Consider the following 21,576-nt stretch of genomic DNA (forward strand, 5'->3'; position numbering starts at 1 on the left):
GAGCAGCACCACAGCTGAAAGCGACAGCACCACTGAGAGCAGCACCACAGCTGAAAGTGACAGCACCACTGAGAGCAACACCACAGCTGAAAGCGACAGCACCACTGAGAGCAGCACCACAGCTGAAAGCGACAGCACCACTGAGAGCAGCACCACAGCTGAAAGCGACAGCACCACTGAGAGCAGCACCACAGCTGAAAGCGACAGCACCACTGAGAGCAGCACCCCCGCTAGCAGCGACAGCACCACTGAGAGCAGCACCCCCGCTAGCAGCGACAGCACCACTGAGAGCAGCACCACAGCTGAAAGCGACAGCACCACTGAGAGCAGCACCACAGCTGAAAGCGACAGCACCACTGAGAGCAACACCACAGCTGAAAGCGACAGCACCACTGAGAGCAGCACCACAGCTGAAAGCGACAGCACCACTGAGAGCAGCACCACAGCTGAAAGCGACAGCACCACTGAGAGCAGCACCACAGCTGAAAGCGACAGCACCACTGAGAGCAACACCACAGCTGAAAGCGACAGCACCACTGAGAGCAGCACCACAGCTGAAAGCGACAGCACCACTGAGAGCAGCACCACAGCTGAAAGCGACAGCACCACTGAGAGCAGCACCCCCGCTAGCAGCGACAGCACCACTGAGAGCAGCACCCCCGCTAGCAGCGACAGCACCACTGAGAGCAGCACCACAGCTGAAAGCGACAGCACCACTGAGAGCAGCACCACAGCTGAAAGCGACAGCACCACTGAGAGCAGCACCCCTGCAAGCAGCGACAGCACCACTGAGAGCAGCACCACAGCTGAAAGCGACAGCACCACTGAGAGCAGCACCCCCGCTAGCAGCGACAGCACCACTGAGAGCAGCTCCACCGAATTCTCGGGCTAGACTCGAAGGATTCGAAGTGGAATTTAGCCATTAAGAAATGCGAATAAATGGAAAATCCAGCAGGAAAATGATTGTGTCTCTAAGTCTCTCCTCTCCCCTCTCTCGTATAACTGCTCGGTCAGAGGTCCTTGAAGAATATTTACCATTTCGGCCGTTGCATCTTTGAGTCTTTGAGTAGCTGGAACCAGCTACGTACCAGCTGCCTGCTACAAAACTCTATTAGGGAAAATTGAATTTTCAATAAGTGGTAGGCTACCGCGGGGCGTGGTGGCTGGGAGGGCACAGCACACCACAGAAACAACACACGACATATGCTGCACTATTCCCAGCGAAGTAGCAGGGAGAAGCCTTCCTTCGGCCACACACGGACAGAAGTACTGACACGGACTGACATGGGGGAATGTAGAGTGGAGCATGCACAAATCCAATAAATTGACCAATAATGAACGCTCGAACACAGCCAACGGCAGCGGATGGCCACCAGCTGCCACGGCGAGGGAGCAGGGTCAGCCCCTGCCCCTGCCCCTGCCACTGCCTGCGGACGAGAAGACCAAAGTTGAAAAACCAAAAAACAATGACGGCGAGTGGCTGGCCCCGAGCTGGCTTTGGTACGGGGTCCTATGGCCCTTGGCTCTGCCGTGCTGTTCGCTCTAGCCAACCAAGACAGCCTCAAAGACAGCGGCTAGATGGAGATAAAAGGAGCGACAAAAAAGAGGAAACAAATGACGGCAAATAAAGAAAAAATGTACGTAAAAAATCTCAACACGACACGAAAAACATGGTTAAAGTCACAAAGGGCAAAAGCCGAAAAGAATACAATGACTACGGTGAACTCTGAATGCCCTAACCGGGATATTCCACGTAAAATAAAGTGAACACAGAAGGGAAAGGAGAACTAGGAAAATTCTTTGCAATTGAAAGTACACGGCATTAATCTACCTCACGGATACATACATATATGTAAATAAATGAAAGATGAACGAATAAAGAACAGCTAGGAATCCACAATTGCCGCATTATCCAGTGAATCGTTTTGAATGAAAGATTCGTTAAGCCCCTGAGGGATCATCGTGCCAATGGTTGAAGCAGCCAATTCCCATCGACAAAAGCCATAGCCAAGTGAGTGTATCAAGAGGATGGAAAAACAGCAAAAATGGGATCAGAAAAGGAGAAAAATTCCAGATGCTTTGCCTTTCCACTGGCCATGACCACTGGGCGAGAACGATGGACCGACGGTTAGCCCGACTCTGATTGTTGGCCAGGATTGTTGGCTCTCTAACAACAAAATAATTCATTTTCAATTAAAATCGTATCAGTTGTTGTTTTTGGTGTTCGGAGCTGTTGCTGGCATTAACCAACAACGAGAGGGAGACGCAGACGAAACGAGCAGCTTGATTCGTCTCGTAAAAGGGTTGAAGAGTGAGGGTGGGAGTGGGATTGGGAGGAGAACCCGGACCAGGACCGAACTTGGGTCCATTGGGGCTTAATTGCCAGTCTAGCCCGGTTGGGGGCGTGGGCGTGGGACAAGGTCACAGCAGCTGATGGGCTAACAATTGGGATTGGCATAACCAACTTACTAACTCCCATTCTACCTCTTTCTCTTTCTCCTTTTGCTTTTTCTGGTTCTCTTTCGCAGTTCATCCGCTGGTTCAAGTGCCAAATCAATTGGTCGGCGCCCCGGTCCTAACGGATGTCACATTAATTTGCAATGTCGAGGCATCGCCAAAGGCCATCAATTACTGGCAGCGCGAGAATGGTAAGCCTGAGAGTAGTGGCATTGGCAGTGGCAGTGGCAATGGCAGTGGCAGTGGCAGCCAAAGGTTGCCCTGCCACCAATGCATTGGCCACGAATTGAATTTTTCATTTAGCATTTCCAAGTTTGGTAAAGTCGTTGAAACTTTATAAACCTTTCAATGCCGCAATTTGTCTTTATTTGGTTCGTGTTTGACGCTGAAATATTTTGTTGTTAAGAAGAGTGGCATGGAGAGAGAGGAGTAAGGAGAGTGGAGAGTGGATAGGGGAGAGAGAAAGTTGTGGAGTGGAGTGGCGAGGAGTGGAGAGGAGTTTTCCTGGATGGCTCTTTTGTCAAGTGCATTTGACGTATATTGCAAACGTGACAGGAGCCACAGCGTAAACGTGAAACGTTCAGCAGCCATGGCAGAAATGTCATCATCAATGGCTCGACTTCTCATCAAGAGCATTCTCCGTGTTTCATGCTTCATGCCCACTCTCCTCTCTCCACTCTCCTCTCTCCTCTCTCTGCTCTGTGCTCTCTTTTACCGTAACTTAAACTCATTTGGTTTTGTCTCCTCCATTTGGCCCTGCTTCGTATTCATGACTCCATTCACACCTGGTGACACCTCATCACATCCCATCACATCCCATCACATCACATCTCATCTCGTTTTCATCGTCTGCTCTATGCTCTGCCGCAGGCGAAATGATTATTGCCGGCGATCGTTATGCCCTCACCGAGAAGGAGCACAACATGTACTCCATGGAGATGGTGCTGCACATTAAGCGGCTGCAGTCGAGCGATTTCGGAGGCTACAAGTGCATCTCCAAGAACAGCATCGGGGACACCGAAGGCACCATTCGACTATACGGTGAGTGACCTATTAAAACACCCAAAGGGTATACACATACATATGTATTTGTACTGGAAATCGAAAGCTCAAACATTTCATTCACCCATCAAAAAGAGAGCTTAAATATCGTACAACAAATGTATCACTCGGCACAAATTTTCCACAATTGGGGCAGGCGGGCAATGCAGAGCGCGGAGCTCTCTCAATTTCGCTTGATTGGGGCAAGAGTGGAATGTTTTGCTCTTCCTTTATCCTCAAACATAAATTAAACATATATTTCTCTGCCCTTTGAGTACCTGGCATAATCGTCCGTTCTTCATCAATGATCGATGATTTCACTTCCACAGAAATGGAACGTCCCGGCAGGAAGCAGATGCGCGATGACGATATCAACGAAGTAACGGTAAGGATTCAGTTTTAGATTGGGATCGAAGTGCTGGTTATGTCACTTCCACACCACAACAACGAGTACTTCTGTTCGGAAGTCCTGGCCAAGCACCAAATACAACCTCTCTCTCTCTCTCTGTTTGGATGCAGCGGCACGAGGTGGAGAACCGGCACAAGGAGAACAGGCACGAGGAGGGCTCACGCAACCAGAACGGGCGTCTGTACAAGGACCGCACCCAGGAGCCGGAGCTGGGCAGCTCAGCAGACTCGACCCGCGTCCCAGCAGCCTCGCAGCGTACAATACAGCTAATCAAGACATTTATATTAGCCCTATTGGTATTATTAGCCACGACAGCGACAGGGACAGCAGAGGCGGTGGCACCAACAACCACAACGGCGGCGGCAACAATGTTTTTTTACACAAAGGGCGCCAGACAAAAGGACACAAAGGAAACGAATTTGAGACTTGAGCTGAATGGGGCTGGGGACGCGGAGCACGAGTTCTGCGAGAGATCAGCGACGACGACCAGAGCCGGAGCCGGGGCCGGGCCAAATGGCATCGGCTGGAGCGTGGAAGGATTAAACCGAACACCGGCAACAAAGTAAGATTATTATAGCTTAATTCAATTGTAATTATACAAAACGCGATTATGGGGGCCCAGGGAAGGAGCTAGTTCACCTCCGCTCCAACTCTCTTTCTCTCTCTCTCTCTCTCTCTGTTGTTGCCACCCTCTCTGTTCGCTCGTGGTTTCCACACGAGACTGGAAAGTCGGAGCATAAATCATCGACCTAATCATCTTGCTAATTACAAAGGGAGGGAGGGGGAGACAGACAGAGACAGAGGGAGAGAAAAAGAAAAGGAGCAGGCCAAATTGAATGAATATTAAATCAAAAGCAAGTGGAAAAACTAAAGTTTCGTAGTTAAGTGGAAAAGAAAATGCGTTTAAATGTTACCTCGTTAGTGGAAAATGAAAAAAAAGAAAGAGAACAAAAACGAAAAATAGAAAAAGAGAAAAAGAGAAAAATCAACTACATATACTACATACATATAACAATATCCAGATCTATCGGTGTTCGGTTCTTGAATGGCTTTTCAATGGCTGCTCTGGAGTGTGCACATTGAAGTACGACTAACAAAACGATCTACATGTGTACCCCATACTTACATACATACATATATCGATATCGATATCGATAATGATAATGATAATGATCTAGTTGTCTAACCTATAAGCGAAACTCTTCAGTTCAGTTTGTTGTTTGGTTTTTGCGTGTGTTTTTTTTCTAGAAGAAATATATATATATATATACATACATATAGTATTGTGTATGCAGATAAGTTATGTTTAATCCAGAGTTCTGTATATAAGTGTGGCCTGCTCAAAGGGGGAGGGGGGGAGGAGGAGGAGGAGGAAGCTGAAGCTGAAAGAAACCCAGTCATAGTCATGGACTAGACTTAACGTTAATCGCAGATGTTCAGACGAACAATGCACACCCATAAATTGTAAATATCTACACTCAGACTCGTAGTGATGTGAAGAACGTTTCCGTTGATGTCATGGTTCTATTTTTGGACGCGTTTTGTTTTTGTCTCCTTTGCATAGCTCAAAAGACTAACTGCGGACATCCGTGGGTCTCTCCATAGTAGATGTAAGCCAACTGCGGAAGCACTTTCCCCACACCATTCACTGGGAGCCCTTGTGCGTGGCTGGAATAGCGGCAACTCATGTTTGGGAGAGCCAAATTAAATTAAATATGTCACTTGAAGTGCATCCCCATCCAATATCCCTATCCCATGAACTAGCTGAGTGTCCCGAAGGCCAAAATTGCTTCAGTTTAATAGAGAAGAGCGAACAAGAACGCCTGTACAGGCGTTTGGGCAGCTGCTGCCATTTCTATCACTTGATTAGTAATCAGTTCACTGAATTCTCCATTCCTGTAAGTATTAGTTCAGCTCACTGCAAAGAAAATAATAATATTTTTGGTACTTGGTCTCCAGCTACTCCCACTAGAGCATCCCCAGCCACAGACCACAGACACAGGCAGGTAAAGATACAGATAAAGATACAGGAACCACCCATAGTCCCTACGTGAATATTAATATCCAATATCTACATGTGTGTGCGTCAATTCCATGCTTAAATGATATGTAAATCAACAGAAGTTGAACACGAGGAGGAAAAAACAGAATAAAAACAGAATTAAATGTGCCAAAAGCATTAAAAGCAACTCAGAAAGGAGAACTCAAGAAGTAAGGGAAAGACAGAGGTAAATAAAATACAATTTGTGTGCTCATATCCAAAATATACCTACAGTAATGCCAGTGACACCATACATACGTACGTACGAACATATGTACATATGTAGAATCCACATATCCCCAGTCCAGAACCTAGAACCTAGAACCCAGACCCGACCCACCCCTCAATTCCAGCTCATGATCATGATAGTCAAGTCTTTCAAAGCTGACTACTCAGATGTACTCTGACTCTCATATACGTACGTACCAGGATACATATGCACTCGTATAAGCAGGCACGGCACAGGGAAAAGGCGGGGAAGAAAACAAGAAAGAAGAACAAGAGGAGCAGAAACATACATACATATAAATGAGGAGATACATTTTAAATATAATAAACTAAAGTTAATTATTAATAGGGAATATTTTTTTTTTGGTGGATAAAAAGAGTAACGATATCGCCTAGCAAATCAAAGATACATTTAATCTACAAGTGTAAGAAACAAATAAATATCCATATATACTCGTACTCGTACGCAGAGAACCCATGCAGGCAGGCAGGAGCGGGACAAAAAAAGAAAAAAAAAGAAAAGAAAGAAAAGAAAAGAATGAGAGAGAGAGATATGGGGGATGGAAAACAGATCCCCAAGAAACTAAAAAAAGAGGAAACTAATCGAGTCGAGACGAAGGGATATGAAACTAAAAAAGAAAAAGAAAAACTATAATAATATCTAAGTGAACGTGAAATATTCGTAAGCCAGCAGCCAGCAGCCAGAAGCAAGAGAAACCATTCAAATCGTAAAGCATTCAATGTCTACTACGCTACAACCATACAAAGATAAACCATAAACTAAATATACAAATATTCAACAATTACGTATTGCATAATACACAACCAATGGGAATATCCAACAAAAATTCAACACGTCAAAGAACAAATCAAAGACAAACGATAATCGGAAATTAAAAAAAAAAAAAAGAAAACAGACAAAAACACATACACATATGTACATATTTATGTATTTATGTACATATGTATGTGTGCCGCATAATGCGAAAAATTCATGTTTCAACACATTTAAGTAACATTAATAAAGTTTAGTTTGATTTGTGTTTATGTACATAAGAAATGAGCAAAAACGAATGTTTGTACTGTAAAATCCGATATACACCAGAATATTTCAGCTGTGCAAGCTACCAGGAAAACCCAAACAAAACAAAAAACAACACAAAAAAAAACTGAAAAATAAATTCAAAATAAAGATAAATATATATGGAAAGAAATTGCAATAAACTGATTTGGGTTGGAGGGCTGAAACCTATTTAGTTGCAGGTTCTCGCTGCTCCTGCTTGGGTAAGTAAGGTAAGTAAACCTAGAAATATTTTGAGTTTACCCCGTATGTAACAGGTAGAAGGAAGCGTTTCCGATTCCACAGATATGTGGAATGTAGTTCGATTTGGGCAGTAGTTTGAAGGACCCATAAACTTTAAATTCGAGCAGCGAAACAGTCAACATAGATAGATGGTAATAGAGACAGATTCATACATACATAAAATGTATTAATAGATTTTTCCAGATCATTTTTTTAATTGTCGAACGTGAATGCAACACATTCTCTTTATTCTTAATAGTTTCTTTTAAGTAATATCAATGCACACATAGTTTTTTCTCTGGGGCAAGCTACAGCGCTCCGCAGCTAAAAATGTGTTCAAGTTGCTTTTGGCCATCGATGGCCAGTCTTAGCCGGATAGGCAAGAGATCAAAATAGAAAATGCTTGTGAATAGAATAAATGGCAAAACTTGTACTTGGATTGGCATGCAAGTGACGAAAAAAAGGAATATAAAATGAAAAATACTCAAGTTCAGATGCAGAAATTAAGAGACCGGGAGATCCCTTGGGAAATGAGATATTCTAACCTGCCAGAATGTTAGAATAAAGTACGACTTGTGGCTGGGACTGCCTCGCGCTGAATTTCTAAAAAAAAAAGACGGGACGCCTCGATTTCAACAGTGCAGTGTATTTTCTCAAAATACAAAAATTTTAACGTTAATTGCCAATTTTAATTATAAATATAAATTCAGCTTCGGTAATCGCGAAATACATGATCAAAGGCAAATTAAAAGTCAAAATCGCTAAGAGGAGGGAAGGCGTCTGGTTTCTACAATCCACAACCGATTCATAAAAGCATCTCGATTGGATGGATGGATGTTGAATCAAGCTGGATGATGTCGGAGGATGTTCCAGTTGCTCGTAGCCAGTTGCCGGTGCAGGATGTTGGATTCGTTCTGTTCTATTTAACGATAATGAATCAGTGCGAAAGCAGTTTAATTTGGATACATACACGTACTCGTACCTTAGTGAGCATTGTTTGCATACTTAAGTTTCTGCGCCCTCGTCATATAGCTCCATATAATTATGGATTGCTTTACCAATTCGTTTCTCGTCTGTCCATAATCCTCGCGTTTGGATACGCAAAAGCGAATGTAATTAACGTATGCATCATCCATTGTAACACAGTTCGAGTATTTAAAATTTTGCTTATGATAGTTGCTAACAACGAGTAGATAACAAAAAGCTGATATCAATATTCAGTTGACGTTTTCACAGCATGCTTATGGGATCCACAGTCTCGGCCCAAACATACTTATTGGCACAAAGTCACTCCAGTGGAACCTCCAAAAATTAGAAACAATTTGTTCTGCGGCTTATGCTAATATCTGAAAAGTTTAATTCGGAAATCGTAGAAAAATTAACTAATTATTTAATTTGGAATATTTTGGTAATTTTCAATTTTTAATTTTTTTTTAATATTATTTATCCTTTTTGTGAGATTCCACTGTACTTTATTTGAGCATTGCAAAATAAACGGAAAACCTTTGCCATATTTAGCACTATTCTTAATATTTATTTTTTTAAAATGCAGAGTAATATTTATTCGATGTCCGAGCTATTGGAAAAACTGTGAGCTTATGTTTATGAATCATCTATGTGGCAATTAAGTTATCTGCTCCCCAGCATATCGTGGAATGGCACAGGGAAAGAGAGAAACCAAAAAGTATGAAACATATAATTAATTTTTAGTGGCTATGTTTTAAGCACTGATGAAGCCCCACGTGCTTGGCTTTAAGTGCAGCAATGCCTCAGAGTAGGCAATGACTTCGGCCACCCCCTCCCCAAACCCTGAGTCGATTGAATTCCTGAAAGTATGCAGAGATTTTGCGCATACTTTTTTCAGCCGCCGTGCAAGCCCAATTTCAATGCACTCGGACACTGCAGCCAATAGGCTCGTAATGGGTGTCCCCGATGGAAAGTGCAACTTTTTGCACTTGCTACAAACACGCACACACGAAGTACGTGCCTTGATTATTGAAAAGGAGAAAGCCCGGAGTGGTGAGGTGGTGAGTGGAACCCATGGAGTGGGCGGATCGAAGAATCCGCATGGGGCAAGTGGCATTTGAGCTCGATTTGTTTCGTAAAGAATAAATACAAAATGCACAACAAAATGCACAACAAAATGCACAACAAAATGCACAGCAAAATGCAAATGCAAACTGTGCAAATATTTTCCATGTATGCAAGCACTATTGTTGGTCAAATGATGGCTGCCAAAAACAACGACCAGAACTAACTAGCATTTTGTATTTATTTTAAGTTGTAGTCACAAAATATGCACACAACTCCACCAGAGTTATTTATATTGCAGACCCACAGAGCAACAGACACTTACACACACATGTGTGTACATATATGTATTGTGTGTATGTACATATATGTACTGTAACAAAATGAATAAAATTGTGTGACAATGTTGTCCCATCTTCACCATCTCCACCACCATCTCCAGTGCATACTGCACTCAGCAGAACTCAAGAGAACTGAACTCCCGGAACTCACTTCCTTCCAGCCTAAAAATGAAAATGGAAAAAATATCTTTACATTTGCATCTTTTATATTCACACGACACAAATAAAGGCCAAGGCAGGGCACGGTACAGCAACAGGGATAGGTATAAGGATAGGGACAGAGGAGAGAGGAAGCAAAGATTGCGTTTGTAACAATGTGCAGGGTTATGTCAACCAACCAGAACCAGAATTAGAGCAAGAACAGAAATGGGAATGGAAATGGGAATGGGAACGGGAACGAGAACAAAAGCAGGGATAGAGATGAGCAGAAGAAAGCCAATGCGAATCCAGCTGCCTAACGATGGATGCACCTTGCAATCGGATGAGAGTCCAACAATGTTGAGACCCACAGAAGATGCACAGGCAGTGTACACTATATGCAAGCAGGAGTAGATTATCCAGATGAAAGAGGAGCAGCATGAACAGCAGCAACGCCAGGACCAGGCAAAGCGACATTTCTCTCCACTCTTTCCTCTCCTCTCCTCTCCTCTCCACGAACACTAATAGTTTAAATTCATCTACATGTCTGTGTCTGGTTTCACGCTTTATGCACTGCTAATGATTTGATGTCCTTTCCCCTCTCCCACTCCCCCTTCGACTGCAGAGTACGTACAGATGGAAAAGAATAGCAGGGAGCCATGGCTCCAGCCACGGCCACGTGACGACGTCAAATGCAAAACTGTCAAGCTCCATTCCCAGCTCCCACACATACATACATACTGTATGTGTGTGCATATAAACGTATACATTTAAATACGAACGAGTACTCCTCTCTGCACGAGTATCTCTTGCTTGGCGCTGCCGAGAGAGATACAGCAAACTGTCAGCTTGCATCTCAAAGCTGCACAAGCCGCTGACTGCAGGGGGGCCACAAATAGCGGCATGGGAAATCGATGAGTTCAATTATTTACTTAAATGTAATTATAATTGCATAACACAATGGCAATTTGCGCCTCCGAAGCTGCCAGCAGCCAGCAGTCAGCAGCCAGCAGCCAGCAGGAGGAAAATCACATTCAAATTGTGTCGGCCGGGAGTCAAGTTACTCCAATTAGGAGAAATTACTCAAAAATACATTTCTACACTCAGGAGCTCGAGTTTCAAGTCCGTTGCGGACACAATCAGTCGCCAGCAAATTCATTGAAATTTCCGTTGTGGCCAACGCGTCATGCAGCGCATCAAGCTATAATTATTGCAGGCCGAGCGACAGGAGTCACATGCGAGTAAATCAAAGTCCTCTCGCACCAATTAGGCTGTCCAAAAAGCAGCAATTCGGTTTTCAGTTTCTTTAAGTTACTCTGTGTGAAAATTTCAGGATAATGAGGCTGCAGCGGACTGAAAATTCACAGATTTATATTTCAAATGGCAGCACACACAATTACATGCACATGCCAATGCCATTTTATCATACAAATGTGTGTTTGATATTCACAAAATTCCGCATGTTTTGCCTTCTTTTCGGCAATTATAGTTGTCGATGCAAATAATTGTTAACATCTGTCTCTTAATTAAATTCCCATTCTCGTTGCTGGCTTAGCAGCTTAGCACTGTGAACCCCCCACAGCAGAAGCTCAATTTTATTCACTTCCATAGATGACCGATTCAATTTGGCAGTGCTATGCAGTGAGTGAAATTAGAGCTATTATCTTGGCCAAATTTTACTGAACTATAGAAAACTAAAGAAACTATTGAACTATAGAAAAACAAATAATGAATAAGTTCACGTTCAGAATGAGTTGTTTACTCATTTTTTTCAGTCAATCTTGCCAATTAAAATATGCAACGCAAAATGTAAGTCTAACGCGTTCCCTCCTACCCTTCATTTACTTGATAAAACAGAATATTCAGCCCAAGGTATTGCATCCATCCACCCCTTATCCAACCCCTCTACCCCATGCAAGTTTTTGCAAGTTTTTGAAGGCTTGTCATCGATTAACATCTCTTTCTCTGCGGGTCCAGATAAAGTTCCCAGCTGCATTCTAAAATATTGTGCTCAATCTTTGACCTTCCTTTTTATTTCATCTCTGCTCGAGCCACTTGTTACTCGTGAATTGCAACACGCATGCTGTAGTTTAATGTCCCCATGGCAACATGGTTTTGTAGACATCGATCAACAGCGACTTACCGTCTAGAGTTCTCGTCTCTAATCAAGCGAGGCTATCAAAGCTGCTTGCAAACGGATGTAATTCTCACAGATTTCAGCAATTCTTTCGATTCAGTTAATCATATTTAGCCGATCCACAGGCAGTCCTTATTAGGTTCTCCCACAAATCTTATAAATTGGATATTGTCGTGTCTGTCGAGCCGTGCACAGCGTGTTTTGTTTACTAATGTTTTGTAACCTCAGGTGTTCCTCAATGAAGTCATTTAGGTCCGCTGCTGTTCAATCTGTTTGTAAAGGACCTACCTCAAGTTATTCTGCACTCAACTACATTAATGTATGCTGATGACGTTAAAGTCTGTTTTTCCTTCTCTGATTGGTACTCGCATACTCGCCTACAACCTGACCTTGATGAATTAAACATTTGGTGTTCGAATAACTCACTTTTTTTGAACCAATCTAAGTGCAAAGTTATGACCTTTCACCGCAGACCTCTTCATTTGGTTCCCTATTCTCTAGGACATCATGTTCCGGGTGGAATTTTAAAATCGAATGACCTAGGAGTGCTCTTCGATCGCAAGCAATGTTTTAACAGCCATTATGCTTTAACAGGGAAGAAAGCAAGCGGAGTTTTAGCGTTTATCAAGCGCTGGTCAAAGGAGTTTGACGATCCGTATGTCACTCTTTAGTTCGTCCGATATTGGAGTATAGTTCAACAAATTCTTATTGAATCAGTTCAAACACAATTTTTAATGTTCGCCCTTAGAAACCTGAACTGGAACTCTGGCAGACTCTTTCACCACTACACCGATCTGGGCTTAAACTTCTCGACCTTCCCCATTACACCATCACAGAATGTGCAATGGGGTGATGTTTGTACACAAGCTTATTGTCGGGATTGTTGACTCACAAACACTTTTAGGAAAGATCGATTGCGCAGTTACATTCCCGTACCTTCCGGCCTATTCGATTTCCCTTATGCAGGTCTACCCCCAGCATGAACCGTTCCGTGGCTTACGTAATAATTATAAATCCCTTTAACATATTATATCCCCTGAAATAACCCTCAACATCTTATTACATAATATTTACTCTCATCTGGATTTAGGGAATTTGTAATTTTAATTTGTAATTTTAATTTTATTTTTTCCTCTTTTATCTTTATTTATTCTTAGTAATTTTTATCCTAGTCCATAATTAGCAAATAATTTTAAATAAATACCCCAAATAAATAGATGTACACATATGTCCCAAGTAAATTCCAGACAGGGAGAGTAGTTTGACGGATTAAATAGACGGTTGATGCTGATCAAGAATATATCCACTGGTACCAGTACTAGTACCAGTACCAGTATGGGGTAGAAAATGCCTTCTTTCTGTGCTGCCCTGTGCATGGGGCGGGGGTAGGGTAAAGGGTATGTACATATGTACAGGGGACAACAACAGGGGCGTCTACAAATTTATATTTACAACTGTACAAATTGCTGACCAGCTTTAACGTATCGCGCTCACTCTTTTTGCTGCTCACACTCTTTGTGCTGCTTTCTTTGCACAGAGAGAAAACAAAGAGAGAGTTCACATTTGTTGTGGAGCTTTTTTTACAGCTGGAGCAAATATTTGAGGATTTTAATTGTTTGTATTCCTGACCAAGAAAGAGAGAGCGAGCGGGAGCGGGAGCGGGAGAGTGTGTGAGAGAGGGAGAATATGCCTAGAAAAAAAAACCAGCCAGCTGCAGAGAGCAAGAAGAAGAGCGAAAATATTTGAACAATTCCAAAATGCGATAGTAAAGTGTTTTAAGCGGTTTTTGTTTGAATGTGGCCGTTGGGTCAAGAGGAGGTTGGAAGTTGGCTGGGTTTTCGACGGGTTGGGCTGCGTTGGGTTGGGTTGGGCAGCTGAATGTTGCATGTTGTTGGTGGGGCTGCCGATGGGGCAGAGGGAGGCGCTGACCGAGAGTATTGCATACTTTTAGGCTCTGCCGCTGGTTTTCTCTCCGCGTTGTTTGTTTGTCTGTTAACGCTGCTGCTCCTGCAGCCTGTTTGCATCGCATACACACTGACACAATGACACACGCACACACGCACACACGCACACTCGCTCGCAAATGCATTTATTTACTGTGCACATGTTTTATTGTTAACATTTAAAATATTTGAGCCAGCATAAAATTGGAGCCGTCCCATCCTCCACTCACTCATCCTTCACTCTTTTCTGCTCATCCGCCATCTCCGCTCTGCATCGCTTTCATTTGCCCGCTTTCGCTTTGTTGCTTCTTTGTTTGCCATGCTTACTTTTATTTACTTGCCGTTGCTTTTTCAATTGCAACTGGGCCCACAGAGGGGCCACACCGTGCTCGGGCCCGAACTTAAATTGTTTAAGCATTTAGCCATAAATAAAAAATCACCAAGAGAAAACACGGACGGATAGAGGCACCGGCACCTGCCTGCTATCCGGGTCCGCCTGACGCTATCCGGGTACCCACCTGGCCGGGATGCGGCTGCAGCCAATCGGCAGATTAAACGCTCCAAAGAAAATTTGAGTCCCTGATCCATTCCAGTCTCCTCGGCATGGGAATCCACTGGGGAACGGATTGGAGACTAGCGACAGGATTCGAGGGATAAATCATCTGCAAGAAAATTTGACAACTGCCCCGTACTCACCATCAGGATCTGGTTCAGGCTAAAGAGGCACTACCTTGTACCTGGATGTTCCTGGAGGCCCCGGAAGCGACTTTGTACGCATATCCGTGTGATGGACTGATGGACGGGCTCCACAGAAGTTTGCCCAGATGCAGACGATCTGGAAATTGAAAGCTTCTCGCACTATTTCCCCCTGAACTCCTGCAAAGATGGACCGTGATGGACCGGCCCTCTAAGAACCAACCACAAATGAATTCCACGATTCCAACTAAAGTCAGAGAGGACGGGCAGCGGGAAAAAGTTTCCGATTCGAATTCGTTTCAATTTTGTTTTACATTAATTAATGTTGCACGGATGCCAGCAGGAGGCGAAGATGGTGGAGGCCTTAAAAATTCAGACGCCGCGGCGTTTAGCCAACCACGCCCACAGCGCCGAATACGCCCCCAGGCATGATTGCATGCCAGCCGCACAAATGAAGACTGGAAAATGGGAAACGGAGAACGGAGAATGGAGAATGGAAACGGATATGCAACGTGTTGCCCAGGAGACCGACCCCGTGCCCGGCTCTCAGCTAACAAAAGAGCTCGTGTGGTGGCCCCAGTATTCGCGCTCCCTCCTCCTGGGGCCTGGGATGCGAGGGGCGTGGCTGTGCTGAATATGAGGGGAACAGACAGGCATACAAGCAGACAGACAGACAGACAAACAGACTGACGGACGGATGGATGGAGCAAGCGAAAAACCTAAAATTTTCAACCAGCTCCACATTAATGTGGAGCACATTAGTGCACGTAAGTGTATTAAGGATAATGGATGCACTCATAGATATTCGCCGTGAGGAGCCGCTGGCGGGCGATGAATACTCGTGTGCTGAGGTGTGTTCAGGAGCTCTGAGGAGCAGCCTTTAATGCTAAGCGCAAGACATACGGCAACCTGCAGCTGCGGGTGCGGGTACGAGTTCTGATGCCACATATGGGCGTCTGTGTGTGTGTGTGTGTGTGTGTGTGTTTGTGGCCTGGCTCTGGGTCTGGGCTTATCCACATAAATAACATTTGCACAAGCGATGGCTCGGTCTGTGGGACTATGTGATTTCGCTATCTTAACATTTTGTTGTGTTGCATAAAGACTTTGACCTGACAGCAGGTGACCTCGAATCAGGTCAAAAATCCACCAAAATCAGCAACACCCAAAACAAAATCGAATGGTTTTTTTTTTCTGCAGATGATCCGTTACAAACGCTTAGGAAAAAAGTGGTCCAACGAACAGAACCCTTTGGCAACTGCAAGGTCAACCCACCAAGTGTTCACCTCAAGCAAGAATCGAACATTCCCTGTGCAAGGAATACCCCAATATACCGACAGCGGCGGTAAAGCGCGTTTGAAATTTTCACAGCATTTGGACCACAAGAATTGGACCACAGATGATTGGAAACGTGTTTCCACGTTGGCCTGATGAGTCCAAATTTGACCGTTTTCAGTCAGATAGAAAGGAAGAAAGGAATGCTTTAACGTTCTTATCGGACAATGCAGATTTTTTTTGTAAACAGTTTAAACTTATCCTTATCCTGGAAGATATTAAACTTCTAAAATTTAAATTTCATTCTGGCTATAATTATGATCCGATCTGATTCAAATTCGGCAATCTGGTAGATACGATCATTCTTTACGATACTGCGTTTTTAGTTTTATCGTATCTTTAAAATTGTGCCTGCCACAGATTTTCGTCCTTTGTGGGGGCGGAAGGAAATACACTTGTAGCAGTGTGATATCACATGAGTATGAAAACCAAATTTGGTTTCTCTAGCTCTTATAGTCTCTAAGATCTAGGCACTCATCGAGACAGACAGACAGACGGACAGACAGACATGGCTATATCGACTATCGGCTATTTATGCTGATCAAGAATATATGTATATACTTTATCGGGTCGGAAATGTTTCCTTCTCTGCGTTGCACACATCCACTTTTACCACAAATCTAATACACCCCTTAACTCTTTTTTGAGTACGGGTATAAAAACCATAATTCGCTAAAAAATTGTAAACCCCGAAATCTATAAGAAAAAGTAATTTTTGGTCACAGCCTAATTGTCGTGTTGACTAGTGTAATCTGCATGTTAGATGTAGAATATACATAGTAGATGTATATGTAGATAACAGATGTAGCAAAAAAATTTAATATGTAACTTTTTTTTTTAATTCTAAAATTGTAAAAGATCATGCTCATAAATGTGTATACTGACTGAGTACGGGTATAAGTAGAGTCGCGTCCCCAGAAGCGACTCACCCGTACCTTCTCGTTGGGTTTAGTTTTCTGATATGACTTTAGAATAGCAAAATGAACCCCGTTTTTTAAAAATGTGAATTCCTATTTTTATTTTTTGGCTTAAAATAAAAAAAAAAAAACATTTTGGGAACATGTTGAGAACATTTTATTTTATTCAAGAGGGCGTGGCACGCCTTAAAAACATGCAAAAATTATTATTTGTGGTAGCTTTTTCACACAAATTTTTAACAGGAGACCTGAAATATTAAATAAATACAATTTTATTGTAAATAATAGGTTTCCTATCACACCTTTTGTTAATCCCGATGGAGTTCGTTTTTGAGCTCCATCATCCATGAGAATTCGAGTTGATCTTCAGCCAGCTCATCGAAACTAATCTGCTCCGGTGGATCTCTGCCTGAACGATTGAACTCGGTTGATAAAAGATCGAACACTTCAATTGAAAGGGGCTATTTTTGTATTTGTATGCTGCTTTCAAGATTAACAGATGAGATAATAGGATCTGAAGTATCCATTGTCCTGTGGAACACGTCCGTGAAATTTTCTTTTCGTCCTCATTTTCTAGCATGATGAAGTCGATCAGACTTGTAAATTTTATTTCGACACTTGGCACCCTCGTCTGCAAAATATCCCGAAGAAAGAATCTTTGTTTCTCTTATATCGATTGAATGCACTAGGATTTTGTGAACTGTCGCAGTGATTGACAAACAAGGATATCGGTCAATATCACTACTCGACAAAATCGAAGTTTTTTTCGTATATTTTGTAATGCTTTTTTCAGAGGTAGCTCTTTTATTTTGCACATTACTTAAGTATCTTACATTTGGTTGTAATGAACTGTGACATTCTGAAAAGCTGATAGACGCATCAATAAAGCAGATCTGAGCACCTTTTAGCTTCAGCTTACTGGAAAATAATAAGTTTTCAAATATAAAATTGATCAGTTTTACTCCCTACATTTTTCAAAATGTTGACTTTAAAAACTCAAGAAAAGTTAAAAACAAATCGTACCCTTTGTTCTTTTTTTTTTTGTGTGTAGATGCATCAATTAGACGTCGTTCAAAGTATTGTTCATAAAAATCTATCAGAAATGACTCAGCTAAAATTGGTTGACCAACCCTCCAAAATCACATTTTACCGCTTCAAACGTTGCTGCAGTCCTAATGTTTTTGTCTAAGAATCAAGATTGCATTTCTATGCGCACCTACGCGCAGATAACCATTATATACATTGGAATAAGAATTGAACTTTCTACAAGATGCATTAAGTCATATGGTTCCACGAGTGGTCACTTTTTTTATACGCCTCTTCAAACACACATTTTTGTCACAAATTTATACTTGCTAAAAAATGAGTCATTAAACATTATTATGAGTGAAATTTGTACAGTTCAAACTCATAAACATATATTACATACCTGTCTGAATCGAACACATTGTAAAAAAAGCACTTAAATTCATGAATTGATAACTTTTTAGCCCTTTTTAGAAACGGGAAGGAAATGGGGGGCTTTCGGGGGGGCTCCCTCCCCCCTTTTTTTTTTTTTTTTTTTTTTTTTTTTTTTTTTTTTTTTTTTTTTTTTTTTTTTTTTTTTTTTTTTTTTTTTTTTTTTTTTTCCCTTCGCCCCCCCTTTTTTACAAGATGAAAAAAATAACTTTTTGAACCAACATTCGCCTAGCGATAGCTGTTAATAGCTTTAACAGCTGTTAATTTAACTGTGGCGCGCACTGTTAACTTTTTTTTGCGTAACATTAAAGATCAATTTTATTCGGATATATGGGGTCTACAAATATATTATTTTAACTAGTTTTGAAAAATGGGTTTTGGCCAGAAAAAGTGGTCAAATTTCCCATAGTGCAATGTTCAGTTTTGCCTGCTCCACTACTATAAATATAATTATAATACTTTAGTGCTTTGGCTCTTCGTATAGAATGTGAGTTCCAGCAGGCAAATCTAAGCACAATAGCCCACTAAAAATGACCCATTTCACGGAAAAGAAGTACGTATAAATTCTTATATTGGATCCTCCATGCGGCACTTATCAAACGGAATCGAATTTCAATTGTCCTCCCCTGCTGTCGCCTGCTTCCACCTCGCCACAATTCACCTTCCACAGCCAAAAACAACGACAGAAATCTCTCAGACAGAGCGGAGGACCGACAGAGTGTGACAGGACAGGGGAGTGTGGAGGGAGGAGCGCGGGATGAGTGAGAGTAAAGCATTTTTATTGCCATCATTGTCAGCGGGAATTGTCATCATAAATATTTGATTGTTGCATCAATAAAAGCTTATGACACATAAAATCCATAATTTCAATTGTTGCCCCGCAGGCGAATCGGGCCGGTGGCCCCAACGGGCAAGCCCAGGCGGAGCGAATGGAATCGGATCAGCCCAAGGTTAATGCAGCCAAAGGAGGCAAACAATGAATAAAGAATAAACTGGATACTGAGACGTGGCGGCCATGGGCTGTGCAGGGGGAAAGTGGAGTCGATTTGTGTGGGAGTGGACTTGAAAGGGGGTGGCCTCATAAATCAGCATGCTTGGGGGGATTGGGGCCAGCACCCCATGCGCACTCCAAATTCCGATTTCACCTGGCAAAAGTGCAGGAGGGAGAGGGGCCAGCTCATCTTCAATGAAGTGCCTTAGGGGAGTGCTGCGACCATCAGCTGCTGAAATTGTTGAGATTTCGCTTGCGAGAACATCGCCCCTGCTGACCAATCAGCTTGTTTTATTATTTAAATCTCATTTGAGGCCCATTTAAAATGTTGGAAAAAATATATATTCATAATTTACGCATTAATTGAAAACTTAAACTGTGTGGAAATTTTATTCAACTGGATTGGACTCCGGTGCAAGAGCAGTTCGATGTCTGTTGCCGAGTCCTCTACTTAATGATGTTGCAACTCATGTATTGCATGTACATACATACATATGTACAGATGTATATGTGTGCAGGGGATATCTCCTCACTTTATGCATCGCTACATATGACAAATTAATAAAGCGAACTCATGCGTGCATGCACATATGTGAGTGCAAATAGCCAGATGCACAAGCAGTCCTACATTCATATATATATGTATGTATGTATGTACATTGTACATACATATTTATGTACGTACATATTTTCGTATCTCTTGCTGTTCATAAATCAAAATTTATGCCCATCATGCGAAACCCCGCAGACGTCAAGCCGAGCACATTTTCCACTGTGCCAAAAGACAACAACAATTGGCGAGTAATTGACATGATTGAGGGCTTAGCGAGTCAGTGGCGCCACGGAGAGGGGCTGGGCTATTGGTTAATATGGCATATGTGGCACTGGCATTGGCATTGGCATTGGCAGTGGCAGTGGCACTGACCAATACCCAACAATTTTGCACTGCAAACGTCAGCGAAAGTTTCAACGGACAGCCAAAGGACGGACGAAGGACGGAGTCGAAAATGCTCATGTGTAAAGTGCTAAGCTAAGCAGGAAAATATACGCCTCCCCCCCTTGCGCTTTTCCTCTCTGGCACTGGGAGAAACGCAGGGGGGAAAAGCAATCGAAAGTGTCAGAGAATCGACAGCTTTCCGCTGGAGTGCAGACGGATGGGTGGGATGAGTGGTGCCCAATCGAATTTGTGTCCGTCCAGTAGTTGGTTTGCCCTCGTGCCTGTTCTCACTTTCATTCACTCATTTTTCGCAGTGTACGGAATCGGACTGTCCGGCAATGAGGCTTATGCCGGCAGAAGAATCTGCCTACAGTATTTATTTGCCGACCAAAGATAGGGTCTTGCTTCCCTGAGAGCCCTAATCTACCGTGCTCTCAGCCATTATATCTCTGGGTCTAATGCTAATGGTTAATGCAATTCACGAACAGTGACGGGTATAAACCGAAACGATTTACGCTTTCAAACCGCGACAAAGTGCAAAATGTAAAATGTAAATTTCACAAATTACATTGAATAATTGCACCCAAAACTTTGCAAATAGATAGACACAGGAGAGTGGGTGGGTTCGCGATACACTTCTCTAAAGACCATCGAAATGGGGCAAACGCAGTCCGTCCAAGTCCCTGCAACAAGAATCAAAGTCGAGGAAAGCATCGGCATTGTTGCGTTTAACCCGAAACCCAAACGCGCTTAACCTCTACCCCTGAACGGAAAGCCTTCCTTCCTTCCTTCCTTCCATCCTGCCTTCCTCACCCTTTGAACAACATTTTATGTTGTACATTTTATTTCATTTAATTTTGTACTCTTTGGGGGGGACTTTTTTATTTATTTATTTTGTACTTTTCTCTCTTTTTATTTTAATTTTAATCCAATTTCTGCTTAAACACACACAAACACACGCTTATAAAAGAGCAACGAAGAGAATTCATTTTTATTTTTATTCTCATTTTTTTTTTGTTTGTTTTTTTTTTTTATTGTGTGAGGGTGTGCTTTTATTTTCTGATTTTTTCCCCCGGCTTGTGGCAAAATATATTAAAAGCTACTTACAAAGTGCAGAGCCAAACGCTTTGGCCCCGTGTGTATGGGTGTGACTGCACATATACACACACACACGCA

The 21,576-nt window shown here is 42.6% G+C and overlaps 1 protein-coding gene across 5 annotated transcripts in view; it reads left to right on the top strand.

Annotated features, from left to right (window-relative positions):
- Nucleotides 1–4,903, top strand: part of LOC111070417 (neurotrimin) — a 49,118-nt gene extending 44,215 nt beyond the window's left edge. For all 5 annotated transcript variants that reach the window (XM_022360932.2, XM_022360934.2, XM_022360933.2 and 2 more), the window contains 4 exons: nucleotides 2,529–2,648; nucleotides 3,328–3,498; nucleotides 3,828–3,883; nucleotides 4,018–4,903. In XM_022360932.2, the coding sequence (XP_022216624.2) occupies nucleotides 2,529–2,648; nucleotides 3,328–3,498; nucleotides 3,828–3,883; nucleotides 4,018–4,473 (803 nt within the window). In that variant the 3' untranslated portion in view covers nucleotides 4,474–4,903. The remainder of the gene's footprint in view (nucleotides 1–2,528; nucleotides 2,649–3,327; nucleotides 3,499–3,827; nucleotides 3,884–4,017) is intronic.
- The last annotated feature ends 16,673 nt before the right edge of the window (nucleotides 4,904–21,576 follow it).

Source organism: Drosophila obscura, unplaced genomic scaffold (assembly GCF_018151105.1).
Source record: "Drosophila obscura isolate BZ-5 IFL unplaced genomic scaffold, ASM1815110v1 contig_96, whole genome shotgun sequence".
NCBI lineage: Eukaryota > Metazoa > Arthropoda > Insecta > Diptera > Drosophilidae > Drosophila > Drosophila obscura.